The following is a 16,939-nucleotide window of genomic DNA, read 5'->3' as shown; positions in this document are numbered from 1 at the left end:
GCAGTCCAGAAGGGGGCGATCCCGCATCTCCAACCTAGAACGATCTCCACCAAGTGGCCTGCCTCAATCCCATTGTGCAGACCAGAAAACTGAGACCCAGAGAGGGGGCCGCAGCAAAGTAACCCCGAGGCGGCCGTAAGCGGCGCCGTGCGCAGCGCTTTACAGACCCGCAAACCTTCTGCACTACCCCGGGGTCGCTCTTACTGCCCCCATTTCTCGGATGAACATTCAGGGTGCCCACCTGGGCGGGATGGCACGGGAGCCCAAGGCCGCGGCAGGGCTGAAGCCGGGCCCCGGGTCTCCGCCGGGGTCCCACCTCCGCTCGCCGCCCCCGGCCCCCGCCGCCGGCCGCTGAGGTCGAGCAGGCCCTGGGTTTGGGTCTGGGGGCCAGGGGAATGGTGTGTCTCCTCCTCCTCCTTCCTGCCGGGCAGGCTTTCTGTTGCTGGGCGGGAACCGGCTCCCTGGGGCGGCCCGCCACGCCGTCCAGCCCCCGCCCCGCTCTTGGGCGGGTGGGGGGAGAAAGTTGCGAGTACCGCTTTAAAAATCCCAGCCTGGGCAAAAACTTTGATGATAAATCAAGCGGCAGATCCCTCCGCGCTCCGGGCGGGGGCGCAGCGCAGCGGCGTGGCCTTCCGCGGAGGGGAAGAGTCCGCAGTCGCGGCGCCGGCCGGGCTGGGCGTGCGCTGCGAGCAGCCGGCGGCGGGGCCGGGCCGGGGCGGGCGGCGGAGCCCGAGGAGGCGGCGGCGCCCGGCCCAGCGCAGCATGGGGGCCCCGCTCGCCGCGGCGCTGGGCGCCCTCCACTACCTGGCACTTTTCCTGCAACTCGGCGGCGCCGCGCGGCCCGCGAGCCACGCGCCCTGGGACAACCACGTCTCCGGCCACGGTGAGTTCGGTCGCCGCCCCCACGGGCTTCCCCGCAGACCCCCACCCGGGGCTGCGCGCTCCAACCTGGCCGCCCCGGGGCTCGAACCCGCGCTGGCGGTGGCCGGAGTCCCGGGGCGCCCCCTGCTGGGACCCGCCCCGGGCACCCTGGCCGGCCTTGGAGGAGGGGGCACTGGAGGGCACCCCCACGCCCACTCTTGAGAACCCCCTGGGCATGCACACGCACACACATGCACACACAGGCTCGCGCGGATACGCACACCTCCATGACCACATAGATGTCCACGGCCACAGGCACCTCAGAGCCACACTCCCCGTGTTCTCACACAACTCCTTCCCCCGCATCTCTCACACCTCCCAGATCCCCCTCCTCACTCATAAATACACTGCCCAACACACACACACACACACACACGCACACGCACACGCACTGCGCTGGTGGCTCGCACCGTGCCAGCTGGCACCCAGGCTCCAGTGCTTTGCCACAACTCCCGCCTGTCTGCCTGGAGACCCGTAAGGACACACACGGACTTGTGGGCACGCTTTGCCCACCCACTCCTCTGCCCATCTGCCTGGCCCCTTCCTGGGTTTAACCCCACAGCAGCCTTGTCCCTCTCTCTCCATCTTGCCCACCCCACGAGGGAGCGTAGTCCTGCGCTGCGGGCAGGAGACCCGTCTTTGGAGACCGGTTAGTCTGGCCAGCAGCCTCCGCTGACAAGTGGGTGGCATCTGGGGGACGGAGGCGCCATGGGAGCCCCTCAGAGCCTGGAGTCGTTGAGCTCCTTCCAGCCAGAGGCATGGGTGTGCAAAGAGAATGCCCAGTGCTTTTGTCTGTCTCTGGGGTGAGCAGGAAGCCCCGCCGTGGTTTCACAGGGCACCCCATCCTCATTTCTGGCCCCCGAGGATTGAGACTGGGAAACCTCAGCTCCAGCCACCGTGGGCGCTGGGAGCGAGCAAGCGTCCCCAGCGCGGCTTGCCCGTGTCAGACGCGCCTCACCCCAGAGGAGCCCAAGTTGGCAGCAGAGTTGGATGGTGGGAGGCAGGCAGCTGCGGGGACTCCCCTGCCCCTGTGAGCCAGACTGTGGTCTAGGGGCCAGGACATAGATGAAACCCTGTCCCCTCCATCCTTACCCTAACGGCTCCGGCTCCGTCTCTCGGAGGAGGCTGCAGCACCGACGCTGGGTACCGTGTGCCCAGGGCTGGGGGAAGTTTGCACAATGGACAGAGAACTGAGTGGTTTATTCTGATGGGAATGAGTGAGGGGTACGTGGTGGATCATAGAGGATCCACGGTGGATTCTCCCGGCCTGACACATGAGTGGGACTGCTTCAAGGGGAGGAGTTTCTAAAGCCGTTTTCAGGGTATCTGCTTTTGGGGGACCATGACTCCCTGCGCTCTTCCACCTCACCCCTTTTGCTAATAGCTGCTGTGTGTATCGTGTATTGTTTATACGCCCTTCGCACTCCGTACCTGATTCTACGGACCCGGCTGGAGGGGCGGTAACTAGGGAAAGGTTATTTTGATCCTCAACTGACAGCTGGGGAACCCAAAGCTCAGCGAGGGGAAGGGAGTTGCCCAGGGTCACACGGTGAGATAGTAGCTGAGCCAGGACAGGCCCCAGAGTCTGCCAGGCGAGGACAACACTCCCAGGACATTCATCTCCCGGTTAGATTCCCTCCCATTCAACGGAAGCTGGGAATTCCTCCCTCCCCTCGCCTCGCCTGTTCGGTTCCTTGACACAGTTGGAACTTATACCAGGAGGGTTTTCCAAGCAGGGACTTCCCTGAGTTTGCTGTCCCGGAGGTAGGAGGACCGGAGCGCTGAGGTTTGTGGTCATCTTGTTCCTGGGGCGACTGACCACAGGATTTGGGTACCAGTCTGCCATTGCTGAGGACGTGGGCTCTGCCTTCTGTGTGGCAGTCTCTGCCTGCCCCCTGGTGCCAGGCATGCTGAGGGGGCATAGCTCTGCCCACCAGCTATAATCTCCCTTCAGTGCCCTGGAGGGGTTCAGCTAAAGCCCAGGGGAGGGGCTGGATGGAAAGGGGACAGCGCTGGCCACTGGGAAGCCGGCTTCTCTCCTGACCCCACGAGTGTCTCTGGGCAAGCGAGTCACCCTCTGAGACTCCCCCTCTGCCCCTCAAGGAAGGAGGAGGCCAGGGTGCTCTGCAGGGGCCAGGCTGCCTCCCCCCCCCCCGACATTGCCGGGTTCAAAGTCACCGACAGGGGCAGGAGGAACCCCCACTGCTGCCCCTCTGCTGGCCAAGCACCCGCCACCACAGGAAGGGTCTAAGCCACTCACTTAATCACAAAAAGAAACTGTTATTAATGATAGTGAGACGCGGCGAATAAGTGGGTCATGTCTAATAAGCCATTTGTGTTCAGGAGGAGAATACCAATTTGATAAAAGCTGTGTGTGCTGAAAAAGCTCCGAAATTGCTGTTTAGCAGATTGGAGCCTGATCGTTTCATTATTCCTGGGCTCCGCGTGTCCTCAGCTGATTCAGGAAATGTGGTCAGGTCGAGAAGGTGTCTCTGTCTGGGGGTGGGGGCCGGGGCTGGGAGCTGGGCCGCCCCCTGACCCCGACCGCGGTCGGCTGCTCGCTGCTGCGGCTCCTCTGAGCTCAGCCCGGGCGGGCGCCAGGCTAGTGTCTTCCACCCACCTGCCCCGGAGCTTGTCACAGGGAGAGCCTGTGGTCAGGTGGGTCAGCAAGGACATCTGTTTGGCTTCCCGTCTCCCTCCTACCTCCACTCCCCCTTCAAAGAGGGCTTTGTAAGGCACGAGGAAGAGACGGTGCCTGGCTCTCAAGACAGCATCCAGGACGGGGAGGTGCGGCGGTGATGCGCAGCGGCTGTGCCTAGTAGGTGTGCAAAAAACGGCAGCTGTTTGGATTTTCCGTATCAGAAAGGGCCAGCTCGTGGCTGAGTGCAGCAGGGGAGGAGGAAAGGGAGCTCACATTTAAGAAACGCTTACTAGGCTTACCATGTGGGCCCTGCCCTGTGAACTTCCGGCCTGCATCATCCCGCGAGGCTGGTGCCGGACCTGGCGGGAAGTGAGGTGCTGGGAGGGCCACTGCCTTGCCCAGAGCCACTGGATCTGCACAGAGAGCTGGAAAGCCATACTCAGAGTGAAGGCGTGTCTGATGGGCCTGGACCTGCCTCCTCCACAGGCCAGCTTGAAGCAGGCTTGGCCTGTGCTGTGACCGACTTCATCCTCCACATGGCCCTAAGTCAAGCGCACGCCCTCCCAGCCCCCCAGAGCACTGGTGAAGCAGTAGTGGGTTCTGCCAAGAGGAGCCACAGCTCAAAAAGGTGACCGGTCCTCGCTGAGGCCAGGCGCACGGCAGAAGCAGGCTGCTGGGCTGGACTCCTTAGCCAGTATTCTTTGTAGATCTCGTGCAGGGCAGGGATCTGGAAGGCGAGGACGTTGTGAGGATCTCTGCAGATCCCCCCAGCCTTAGAATCCCCCAGGGAGTTTGTTACGGGGGAGATTCCCAACCCACGGGCCCAAAGAGACCCTGGGATCTGCATATTTTATGGTACTGGAGATTGAACCCAGGCGTATTCTATCTCCAAGATTCGCCCCCAGCCCTTTTTTTGTTTTGAAACAGGGTCTTGCTTGGTTGCTGCAAGTCTCACTAAATTGCTGAGGCCTCGAATACGTCATCTTCCTATCTTAGTCTCCCAAGTCCTGGGATTATAGGCATGGGCCATTGTGCCCGGCGTGAAATCTGCATTTTAATAAGTTCCCCAATGATTGCTATGCAGTCTGCAATTAAGAAGTCACTGCCTAGCTGGGCATGGTGGTGCACTCCCGTAATCCCAGTATTTGAGGGTGAGATAAGGAGGATCACAGGTTCGAGTCCAACCTCAGCAATGCAGGGAAACCCTCAGCAAATTAGTGAGACGCTGTTTCAAAATAAAAAATAGAAAAAGACGGATACAAGGTGGGCATGATAGCGCACGCCTGTAATCCCAATACTTGGGAGGCTGAGACAGGAGGATCACAGGTTCATGGCCAGCCTCAGGTATTTAGTGAGGCCCTCTGCGACTTAATGAGGCCCTGTTTCAAAATAAAGAATAAAAAAATTAGGTCTGGGGGTGTAGCTTAGAGGTAGAATGTCCCTGGATTCCATCCCCAGCGGTGCGAATAAAAGAAAGAGAACTGGGTACACAACGGGAAATATACCAAGTGATATATGCCTGTTTGTACCACTTTGAATCTCATTATGATGGATAATTACATTGTACCAATAAAAGTATAATAAACAAAAAGGGCCAGGGTTGTAGCTTGGAGATAGAATGCCCCTGGATTCAATCCCCAAAACCAAAATCAGAAAACGAAAAGGAAGCCACTGCCTTACATATTTGCCCTTCCCCAACGGGAGGTGGAGGGATGAAGATGGGGGAGGCTGGCTTGGTTTTGCAGGGAGGAGTAGTCCAGACAGGGTAGGCATGTGGACCCTGAGAGGAATGCCAGGAAGCCTCCTGCCGCAGCCCGCATCCATCCTCTCAGCCCAACACACACACACACACACACACACACACACACACACACACACACACACCTAGGCTGGCACCTTCAATTATTAATACACCCCAGTGCAGACAAGGCCTGGCCTGGCGCTTGTCCATGGAGTGACCCATGGTCCTGAGTTCTCTGTTGCCAGGAGGGAGCAGCAGGGTGCCAGGGGAGGCAGGGGCCCTGGGCCATTTGGCAAGCCGCCTGTGTGCTGACAAATGACTCTGGCCGCCTTGTGTTTCTTACCGAACCGTTGGTGTCTCACCATCAATAAGCCAGCTAGTTTGGTGGCTGGAAGATGGAGAAAATTGAGTCCCGTCTTCCGAAGGTTATGATGTTAAAAATGTGTTCATCTTTGTCTCGGGCACTGGTGATTATTCTATCAATTACGCCGTAAACACTCCGCTTCGGGCTGAGGGTTTCCCGGCCTCCTGTGGGGAATTGGCCCTCACTGGTGGTTTTCCCCAAGTCTTTCACACCGATTGGTTTTGACACCCTGCCCATCAGCGACTCCCATGGCCTTTTTTTCCAAATGAGGGAGCCGCCCATGGCCAGGGGAGGGGGGGTGCAAGGAACTCTGCTCTCTGCTATTGTGACAGCCAGGGTGGCAGGTGGAGTCTCCCCCGGGGAAGCAAGCAGGTAAAGAGGGCCCAGGTGAGCGGCCCCTTACCCACCAGCCACCAGGCAGGAGAGAGCCCCTGGAGTGAATTGGGAGGCCCTTCCAAACACCTTCCTTGATGCCCTACCCTACAGCCAGGCGGCCAGGCAGGGGCAAGGAAGGGGGAATTTGCCCAGAATTGCCTGGGGGTTAATGAATGGATTCCAGGTCACCCATCCAACTCCGGCACAGAAGCAAGCATCTGTTAGTGCCAGCGCGGTGCTTGACAGTTGTCTCCTTTGATCCCTGCAGGATCCCTAAGAGGACGGGACTGTCCTGGGCCCCCGGTATAGATGAGGAAAAGGAGAATGTGATTTTAAAAGGTTCACCCAAGGTCTCACCCCTAGTAAGTGTTGGATCCTGGATTTGAGCCCAGGATCCAGTCAGACTCTCTAGCTGTACTACCGAAGAGGGAGCGGCCCTGGGTCATGTGGGGAGGGAGGGCAAGGGGCACCATGACCCAGGAGGGGGTGCAGAGTGGGACCCGGCCTCGGGGAAGGCGAGAAGGAGGCCTACAGAGTAGACGGCAGCACAAGTCCACACAAGGGGCAAGCATCGGAGAGAGAGGGAGAGGTGGCCAGAAATGGGTCCACTCCTGGGGCGTAGCCATTGCCTGGGACTTCAGAGACCAATTAAGCAGTTGATGGTTTTGGAGGGAGTTTGGGGTCAGCTGGGCACCCAAGGTCAGATTTCCCTGTCCTGGGATCCAGCCCTTGGCCGGCCCAGGGAGAGGGTGAGAGTGGGATCTGATTTGGAAACTTTGGCTCATTCCAAGTTCGTACATTTTTAAACATTTAAATAATTTTAATTTCATAAGGAATTCCTGTTTGTATTAAAAGATCATAAATGGGAGCCCCACCTCTAGCTGCCAGCTGGCCACAGCTAGTACCTGCTGGGGTGGGTAAGGTGGACCCTTTACCACCCAGGGGGTGGACCCAGACTCAGTTCCTGGGGCACATTTGAAGTGCATCAGCCATGAGAGCCTAAGGGCCCAAGGGCTGTGCCCTCCTTTCCTGGCCCCAGTGAGACTTCCATCGGAGGTGTTGTGGCCTAACTGGGAGAGTAAATTCCCCCTCTGCCTGCTGGTGACCCTGGGGCCCATCCCACTGGCCCCCTCTGACATCCAGAGAAGTAAGGTGTTGGAGGAGCTGCCCCTCCTGGTCCCCAAGGCTGCGCCCTCCCCTTCTGGAAGCCATCAGGGGAGTCTCTGGGCCTCAGCGCCACCATCCCCAGTTGAAATCCTTCTTTAAGAGTCCCCAGGGCCCTACAAGACTCGGCCTTGCCTGAGAGATAGGCTCAGGCAGAACCTAGACAAACCTCTTACATTTTAATAGTTATGCATTTATTTTAATGTGGGCTGGAAAAATATAACCAGCACATCAAAATAGATTTTACAGATATGATTGCTTAGGATGAGACTAACAGGGTATTAAAAAATAGTGGGTCTAGGTTTATAGGAAAACATTGAGGTCATAATAGTACAGGTGGCGCTGGCCTGCGTGGAGGTACGCCAGCCCAGGGGCCACCCCCCACCTCACTCTTCACCCCCCGGACCGCTGGCCTGGGGACTGCTGCTGTGTATTGGAGACTTGGTCACTCATTCATTCAATAGATAGCCTTCCATGTGCCAGGTTATTTTAGCCACTGGGGACATAGCAGTGAAGAAAGATGGGTCTCTTGCTGTCTTGGAGTTCTCAGTCTATTGGGAGAGACAGATAGCTAAGCCCAGAAAGAATACCTGAGTATGAATGTGTGAGATTCAGAGAAGGACGCTCACCTCTGGGTAATAAGGCTGCCCAGTGGCGAGCTCCCCGTCACAGGAGTCGTGCAAGCCGCACCCAACTAGTTAGGAGCTGAGGGCGCTTTAAAGGGGTTGCCCACCTTATTGCCCAAGGGAATGAAGACTGATGAAGTGGGCAGAGAAGCCAGAACACAGTGGGTGGTTAATAAAGATGCATGGACAGCGGTGTAGAGGTCCTGCTGGCAGAGGGCACAGGGGCTGGAGCTCCCAGCTGCGAGGAGACGCACACAGGCCCGTGACAGGCCTGCGCTGGGGCATCCTCCGCCTTTGCTCCAGCTCTGGATGGAAGTGGGAGCGCGGTGGAGGAGCTCAGGCTTGGTCCACATCCCTGTCTTCTGCCTCTGCTTCTAGGGTGACTTGCCGGGTGACTTGGTGAGGTCTCTGGACCTCAGTTCCCCTCCTGAACAATGAGAAGTGGGCCCAAGCCCCCACCTTAGAATCCCCCACCCCCGCTGCCGCTGCATCCCCCAACCCCGGCCCCCACTCACTGTTGCTGGAGGATTTTCTCTGTGCTGTCCCCCTCCCTCCTCTCGTTTGACCCCCCTGTGCAAGGTGAGAAGGTCAGCCGGGGTTCACAGAGCTGGAGGGGTGATGGGGGTATTGAATGTCTGTCCAGCTGGAGCACAGCTTGGGGGCCGCAGAGCCAGAGTTCTCACCCCCTCGGTGTGCGGTGTGCGTGCGTGCGGGCAGGCGCCCTGGCTCCATGGGATTCTCACAGGGAAGGCAATGCTGAGTGCTTCTGAGATACCGCCGCACTCTGCTTAGAATAGTGGGGTCTGAGGTCTGGGGTCCTGGCTGGGTCGGGCCTGTGTGTGCGGCCTGGGTTCTCCAGCAGAGAGAGTGTGGTCTGTTTGGTGGCCGGAGTGGGTTTGGTAGGTGGCGGTGTGATCTGAGCAGCTGTAGCAGGCTGGGAGGGACCTGGCCGCCTGGCGTCCTCTGCGTCCACTGCTCCCGTCTTAGCTTCAGGATCGGGCTCCGCCTTCCCGCTCCTCCAGCTGTGCGCTGGGAGCTGAGGCCAGCCCTGGAGCACTGGGAGGGCCAGAGCCCAGCCGGGCTGTGGAGAGCTGCAGCCAGGTGGCCGTGCCCCCAGGCGGTCCTGCCCACCTCTGCCTAGCCCGTGGCTCCCTGGACTCACTTTCCTCTGGGCGTCTCTGCCTGTCTCTCTCTTTGTGTCTCTTTCTCTCCAGATCTTTCTCTCTTTTCTTCTCCATCTCTGTTTTCCGCCCCTTTTATCTCTTTGTCCCTTTCTCGGTCCTCTGTTCCCACCTTCCTCTTTCTTCTCCTGTCTCCCACCTCATCTCTCTTTCTCTCTCTCACGCACACCTCTTCAGATGACATCTCCAGATCACACACACATACATTCCATATATCAAAACGACACTCACACAGAGCAGGCGCTCAGTAAATGTCGTGGAGTGGCGTGAATGAATGAATGAGTGAATGAATGACCACGCGCTGAAGCTTGTTGGACTAGTGGTTCCTAATTTTTCCAGAGGTCACAATCCTCTTGAGAAGCTGATGAAAGCTAATGGATGGTTTCCTCAGAGGAATGCCACAAGGTTTTGCCCATGATTTCAAAGTTTGTTGAGGCCCCGCAGTCTGTCCCTGGTCCCCAGAGGAAGCAGCTCTCACCTCCCTGGGGAGGAAACAGAAGCTGACAGAGGAGCCAGGGCAGGTCTCGGGCCAGCCTGGGCCCTCCCCCTCCCCTGGGACTGGGGGGGGAGGGCAAAGCTTCATCTATTTCCCCAGCAAGTCCTCGATTAGCATCTTGGGAGGTGGGTAGGGGAGAGCAGAGACAGTACGGAGGTGAGCCTTGGGGGGGGGGGGTCTCTCGAGGGCGATCACTGTGTGTCCTGGTACAGTCGGAAGATTTCCTGGGGGAGGCAGACTCCTAGGCTGATACCCAGAAACTGCAGGGGCTGAGGAGGCACACCCGAGGCCAGCTGGGAGCCATACCTGGCTGCCTGGGCTCACCTGGAGACTCCTGCTTGTGTCTCTGCAAAGGCAGGCTGCAGCTAGAGACCCAGGGACCAGGCTGGGAAGGCAGGGACAGCCAGGCAGGGGAGGCCAGGCTGGGGGGAGGAGAAGCCTGGCTGGGGGGAGGGGAGGCCAGGTTGGGGGAGGGGAGGCCTGGCTGGCGGAGGGGAGGCCTCTCAGTGGACAGGGAAGGCACAGAGGTGGCTGGAGCCTCGTGGAGCTCGGCTGACCAAAATCCAGGGGTGGTGAAGACCCAGCTGGGCAGGAGACTGGAGCTGGTATGTGTGTGTGTGTGCATCTGTGCATTTGTGCGCACATGTGTCCATGTGCACAGCTGGCCTCCTTTGCAGTCTCTGACCCGTGCAGCTTCCTTCCTTCCCCTGCTCTTCCCTGGCCCACCCAGCTTGCCCTCTTCCCATCCGAGGGGAAGCCCAGGACGCGCCCCCTGGGCACCTATTTGCCACACCCACCTTGCGGAGGAGGGAACTGAGGCTTGGAGAGGCATGGGGGGCCTGGGGCCTCAAAGCAAAGGGGCAGAGCCCCAAGTTTGTTGCAGACAGCCTGGCGTGCTAAGGGTGTCTCTGGGCGCAGGGGGTCTAGACTTAATCCCTTTCTCAGAATCCTCAGCCTGCTTCCCGGCAGAGTGGAAGGCTGAGAGCAGACGGCAGGGTGTCTGTTTTGCTTTGTGAGGTTTTAAAAAAATCATTTCCGGCCTCCGAGGCAGCAGCAATTACTGCCGGCTCGCTGGGGAGCTGTTTGCCGCCTGTCATCGGCCCCAGGAAAGGGTCCCTAATGGAGGCCCCGCGGCCAGAGCGCAGGGTAGTGGAAATAGCGCTCAAAACAAAGCCCCACTAATGGTCTCCCGGCAGGCTGGCCGAGGAGGGGAGGGGAGGGCTGGTGCCCAGCGAAGTCCTCCAGGGCCGGCCAGACTCACCCGCTGCCTCCGTCCCCCTAAGCCCCCCATGGCCACGCTCCAGCAAGGTTCTGGAAGGCCCAGCCCCGCCTGGGCTCTGCTGCTCCCTGGCTCTGCACCTCTGCCTCTGAGCATGTTAAATCCCCTCCCAGGCCGAGGGTGTATGCAGTGCAAAGGTCCTGGAGCGGGGCTGAGCTCAGCTAGGGACTCTCTGGTTCTAGAATAGTCTTTGTGTTTGAAGAGGCCAGGCAGGGAAAGGGGGGGCTGGGTGTTTGTGGGGGGAGCTGGAGCAAGCCCGCCCGGCAGGTGAAGGGATCCACAGCGTGGGGCTGCTTCGGAGTCACTGTCTGCCCGATACTGCTTACCCATGGATCCTCCCAACACCCACCTTACAGACAGGGAAACTGAGGCTCAGATTAACCCAGCAGGAGGGAGAATGCAATTGGGGTTCAAATCCAGGTCGGCCAACTCAGAGCCCACCCACTACCGCCATGCTTTGGGTTCCCACGCCCCACGCCGAGGGGCGGGGCGGGGCAGGTGCTGGTGTGTGGGGAGGTAGGTCTGACCCAGGCAGGGTGGGGCCACAGCCGCCCTGCGCCCCTGCCAGCTGGGCATCCGGAACCCCTGCTCTGTGGCATACCAGGAGTCCTTGTCCTCTCCCTCCTGGTGGTCTGCGCACCCCACTCGATGCCCCTTCCTGGGCTCCGTTCGCCGTCCCTGGCCCCCTGCCTCCACCCATGTGCTCCCCAAGTCTTTCTCCTCCTCTCCTCGGTGAGTCTGGGGTGCTCCTTCCTGGGGTTCTGGGACAAGCTCCATCCTGGCTGCTGATACACCTGCCTTTGCCTCATCCTGGCCCGTCTGCCCTGTCGGGGGCCTGCAACAGGGATGCACATAAACTGGGGTTTGGGGTCAGACACCCAGACACCAGGACAGAATCTGACCCGCTCCATCCTCCGCCGCACGGGCTTCCTTAGCCCTTAGAGCAGAGGGCTCCACCTGCTCCCTGCCAAGCCCTGCACAAGTCTCCTTCCCTCCCTCCCCCTCCCTCCCCCTCCCTCCCTGAGGCCCAGGCGGGTAGGAAGTGGAAGCAGGAATTCCACCGGGGAAACCTGCTCAGCTCCCACAATCCTGCAAGTGCCAGAATATTTTTGCTTTCCTTAAATCTCCCTAGATTTGTAATTCCACTGCTGTCTCCCTCAATATGTGCCAGTGGCCTTGGGAGCGCCCTGCCCCGCCCGCTGCGGGCACCTCAGGCTGCTGTATGGGAACTGCTGGCCCGACCTGGCATGTCCTCACCTCTGCCTGCCTCAGTTTCCTCGTCTGTAAGGCGAGCAGAATGGTACCGGCCATTTCTCAGGCTGCCACGGGGATTAGGTGATCTATATTACTGCATTAAAGAAACACCTCAAGCAGGGCGTGGTGGCGCACACTTGTAATCCCAGTATTCCGGAGGCTGAGACCGGAGGATCGTGGTTCGTGGCCAGCCTCAGCCTCAGCTATTAGTGAAGCCCTTTGCAACTCAGTGAGACCCTGTTTCAAAATAAAGAATAAAGCCGGGCGTGGTGGCGCACGCTTGTCATCCCCGCACTTGGGAGGCGGAGACAGGAGGATCGCGCAGGTTCGAAGCCAGCCGCGCACACTGGCTTAGGAGACCCTGTTTCCAAATAAAAATGTAAAAAAATAGGTCTGGGAGTGTAGCCCGGAGGTAGAAGGGCTTCCAGGAACCCCAGTACCACCAAAGAAAGAAAGAAAGAAAGAAAGAATAAAAAATAGGGCTGGGGGTGTAGCTCGGAGGTAGAATGCCCCGGGGTTCCATCCCCACTACCACAAAAAGAAAAAAAGAAAGAAAGAAAGAGCTCTAGAAAAAGTAATGGAAGCTGGGTGTGGCGGTGCACGCTGGTATTTCCAGGAGACTGAGACAGGAGGGTCACAGGTTCAAGGCCAGCCTCAGCAACTTAGCAAGGCCCCCAGCAACTGATCTAGAACCTGAAACAAAAGATACAAAGGGCTGGGGGCGTTGCATGGAGGTAGAATGTCCCAGTACCAAACAAAAGAGACACCTGACTCACTTCCGTGGTGGGTGATGCTCAGTGAAGGGAGCCCGGTGCACGGGCCACATCGCGGGATTTCGTTTGCGTGCAATGCGCAGAGCAGGCGAGCCTCCAGAGACTGACCATGGATTCGTGGGCCAGGGCGGGGGGCGGCGCGAAGAGCGGCTGCTTAATGGGTACAGGGCTTCCTCTTGGGGTGACAGATGTTTTGGGACTACAGTTGGACTACACTGTGAATGCACAAGATGTCACGGAATTATTCACTTTAAGATGATTGATTTTGCTCTGTAAATATCACCTCAATTAAAATACCCAGCTTAATGAAAATAGGGACCCTCGACAGTGCGTGCCAGGCAGGCCACTTTATAGATGCTGACACTCAACCCTCAGAGCAAGGCGGCGAGGCCTCGTCCGTGTCACGGATGCGGAAACTGAGGCTCCATGTCATCGGGCGCTCAGAAATGTTCTCTTTCGGCCTCGTGTGGTGGCGCACACTTGTAATCCCAGTACTGAGGAGGCGGAGAGGGGAAGATCGCAGATTCGAGGACAGACTCAGCCACGTAGTAAGGCCCGTACCAACTTGAACCCTGTTTCACAAATAAAATAAGCTAGGTGTGGTGACCACTCCTGTAGTCCCAGTACTTGGGAGGCCGAGGCAGGAGCTGCATCTGGCCTCAGCAGCTTAGCGAGGTCCTGTTTTCAAATAAAAAATAAAACAGGGGTGGAGGTAGAAGGCCTCTGGGTTCCATTCTCAGTCACACACACACACACACACACACACACACACACACACACACTAAAGAAAATGGGGCTCAAGTGTAGCTCAGAGGCAAAATGCCCCTGAAGTCAGTCCCCGGCGTCATCACCAAAAAAAGGTTCTTTTTTATTTTTTCGTTGTGTTACTGAGGATTGAGCCCATTCCACCTCTGAGCTACACCGCCAGCCCTACTTTATTTTTTATTTTGAAACAGGGTCTCACTAGGTTGATGAGAGTCTCACTACTTGCTGAGGCTGTCCATGAACCGCGATCCTCCTATCTCAGCCTCCCAAGTACTGGGGTTACAAGTGTGTGCCACCATACCTGCCTTCTTTCTTTTCCTTTTTTGTTATTTGTGGGTCTGGGGATGGACCCAGGGGCATTTGACCTTTGAGCTACACCCCCTGCCCTATTTTGTATTTTTATTTTGAAACAGGGTCTCACTAAGTTGCAGAGGGCCTCACTGAGTAGCTGAGGCTGTCCACCAACCGCGATCCTCCTGTCTCAGCCTCCTGAATGCTGGGATTACAAGCGTGCGCCACCACACCTGGCTTCTTTTCCTTTTTATTGAGCAGGGCAGCCCTCCCCTGCCAGCTGGGCCTGGGCGGAGATCACCAGTGTGAATTGTTTCTGTGTGTCTAACGCTGGGCACGGGGTTCTGCCAGGCATGTGGACCTGCTGTGTTCTACACACTGAAACAGACTCTTCCCCCGGAGAGTTCATTTAACCCCTAACATGAATCTCGGCCAGTGACAGGTGAGCACGGAGGCTCAGAGAGGGGAAGTGGCCCCCACAAAGCCACACAGCCATTTACATCCTCGCGACTTGCCTTCCTCCTGGTCAATGCAGGACACGCGAGCAGGGTCAGGAGCAGCCGGCCCTGGACTGGACGGCTCAAGAGGCCCTCGCTGGAGTGTGCACCCGGGCAGCCTTTCTTTTATGTGTCCCATTTCATTAAAAATTCTCAATTCTGTATTCTAGTCCATAACATACTCAGGTGTGTTGTATGTATGTATGTATGTATGTATGTATGTATTGCAGTACTGGGAGTGGAACCTGGGCCTTGTACCTTGGGTTATACTCCCAGCCCTATTTATTTTTTTATTTGAAAACAGAGTCTCAATGCCGGGCGTGGTGGCGCACACTTGTAATCCCCGTGCTTGGGAGGCTGAGACAGGAGGATCGCACAGGTTTGAAGCCAGCCTCAGCTACTTAGTGAGGCTCTCAGCAACTTAATGAGACCCTGTTTCCAAATAAAATAGAAAATAGATCTAGGAGTATAGACCAGAGGTAGAAAGCCCCTGGGTTCCACTCCCAGTACCACCAAAAAAAAAGAAAAGAAAAGAAAAGAAAGAAAAAAGAAAACAGGGTCTCACTAAGTTGCTGAGGGCCTCACTAAGTAGCTGAGGCTGGCTTCGAACCTGCGCGATCCTCCTGTCTCCGCCTCCCAAGCGCGGGGATTACAAGAGTGCGCCACCACGCCTGGCTACACATATAACATTTTTATCCGGGCAGCTTCCCAGTGGTGAAGTGGCACACACTTGTAATCCTAGACCTTGGGAGGCTAACACACGAGGCTCACAGATTTGAGGCCAGTGCTTGATAACTTAGTGAGATCCTATTTCAAAATAGAAGGAAATCACTGGGCATGGTGGCACACACTTGTAATCCCAGTACTTGGGAGGCTGAGACAGGAGAATTTGGGTTCGCAGCCAGCCTCAGCTATTTAATGAGGTCCTCCGCAACTTAGTGAGACCCTGCTTCAAAATAAATAATAAAAAAAATCTGGGGGGTATAGCTCAGCGGTAGAATACCCCTGGGTTCAATCCCCAGCACCACGAAAATGAGTGAATGAATGAATAAATAAATAAATATAAAAGAAAATAAAAGCTGAGCGTGGTGGTACATGCCTGTAGTCCCAGTACTTGGGAGGCTGAGACAGGAGGATTGCAGGTTCAAGGCCAGCCTTAGCAATTTAACAAGATTCTCTCAGTAACCTAGTGAGACCCTGTTTCAAAAAAGAAAAAAGAAAAAAGACCTTGGGGTATAGCATGGAGGTAGAATACCTCTGGGTTTAATCTCTAGTACCACAAATAAAATGAAATAGGACTGGACGTGTAACTCAGGGGTGGAAAGACCCTGGGTTCACTCCATAGTTATACGTGCATGTGCGTGCACACACACACACACACACACACACACACACACACACACGCACACACACACACACACGAAGAAAAGGGAGAGAGGAAAGACAAGAAAAAAAGAAAGGAGAAATAACTTCCCTTGCTTAGTGTACCATTAAAGCTGACACCACGCGTACTGGGCCTCTCGTCTTTACACTGCACCGGACTCACACTTTACTTTACACTTAGCGGGTCAGACCTGCGGGAGTCGCCCGTTCATTTCTCAGCTCACTCCTTCTCCCAGGATGCACTGGGCCATCCTTTGAGCCCTAGTCCGGGCCTGGTGGGGAAACCTCCAGGCGTCTTGGACTCGGCGGGAGGAGTCAGTAGGACTTGGGTAGGTGAGTGGCCGGGAAGCTCCAGTACATGGCCCGGCCTGAGCCAGGCCTTGGACGAGGCCCTCGGGAAGGGGATGGGGCTGGACGATGGCCGGAGGAAGCCAGGGTCAGGGAGGGTGAGGGGCCCCTGGTGTACAGGCTCTGTGCCCCGACCCCTTTGGATCAAAAAGGAAGCTTCTGCTTGGTGCTGCTCTGAAGTTAACACTTTGCCATTCTCCCTGCTAATGCGAAAAACCGGAGACGAGGCTGGGAGCCTCCAGCCTTCCTTCCCTGTGAGAATTTACGAACGCTGTTTGGTTTTCCTCGCGATGATTTTTACCGTTACCCTCTATTTATGGCGAGTGATGCTGATTTTCTGTTTATGACAGTAATAAAAGTCTCCTTTTAAGCTGAATTTATTTAAGTAAAAAGGGAAAGATGCTTTGAAAATAAATATTAAGTAAATAATAGTGCTCATGGTGCAGGGCTGCTGGGGAAGCGGGGGGTGGCGGTGGTCTGCTCTGCCCAACCCCAGGGGCACGGTGACGCGTGGCCACGGGAACAGAGCTCACCCAGCGCGCACCCTGCACTGCGGCGCCCCGCCGTGGAGGCTCAGTCCCTGGTGTGTCCCGCCTGTGCGCGGGAGGCTTCCTGAGGGCCAGGACGAGGTCCGAGGCTCTCGGGAAGCCTGGCACAGGGCCCACCTAGCCTGGAGGGGCCACCAGGGCTGATTTTTTCCTACTGGCAGGGAGGGCTGGAGTGGCCATCGCCCACCCAGGCAGCTCCTTAAGCTTCCTTCCCAAATGCTTGCCTTTCCACCTCTCAGAGGAGGACAGCTGGGCCACCCAGGATGAAGCGGCCTTCCTCAGCTCACACCTC

General features: G+C 57.2%; 1 protein-coding gene across 1 annotated transcript in view; it reads left to right on the top strand.

Moving 5' to 3' along the window:
• Nucleotides 1-762: 762 nt before the first annotated feature.
• VSTM2L (V-set and transmembrane domain containing 2 like) overlaps nucleotides 763-16,939 on the top strand; it is a gene marked incomplete at both ends in the record, with an annotated part of 36,059 nt that continues 19,882 nt past the window's right edge. Inside the window, one exon of the mRNA XM_080716400.1 lies at nucleotides 763-883. Coding sequence (XP_080572526.1) covers nucleotides 763-883 — 121 coding nt within the window. The remainder of the gene's footprint in view (nucleotides 884-16,939) is intronic.

Source organism: Muscardinus avellanarius (assembly GCF_963383645.1).
Source record: "Muscardinus avellanarius genome assembly, chromosome: 19".
Classification (NCBI taxonomy): domain Eukaryota; kingdom Metazoa; phylum Chordata; class Mammalia; order Rodentia; family Gliridae; genus Muscardinus; species Muscardinus avellanarius.
The sequence above is the reverse complement of the archived record's forward strand: the minus strand, read 5'-3'. Positions and strand labels throughout refer to the sequence as shown.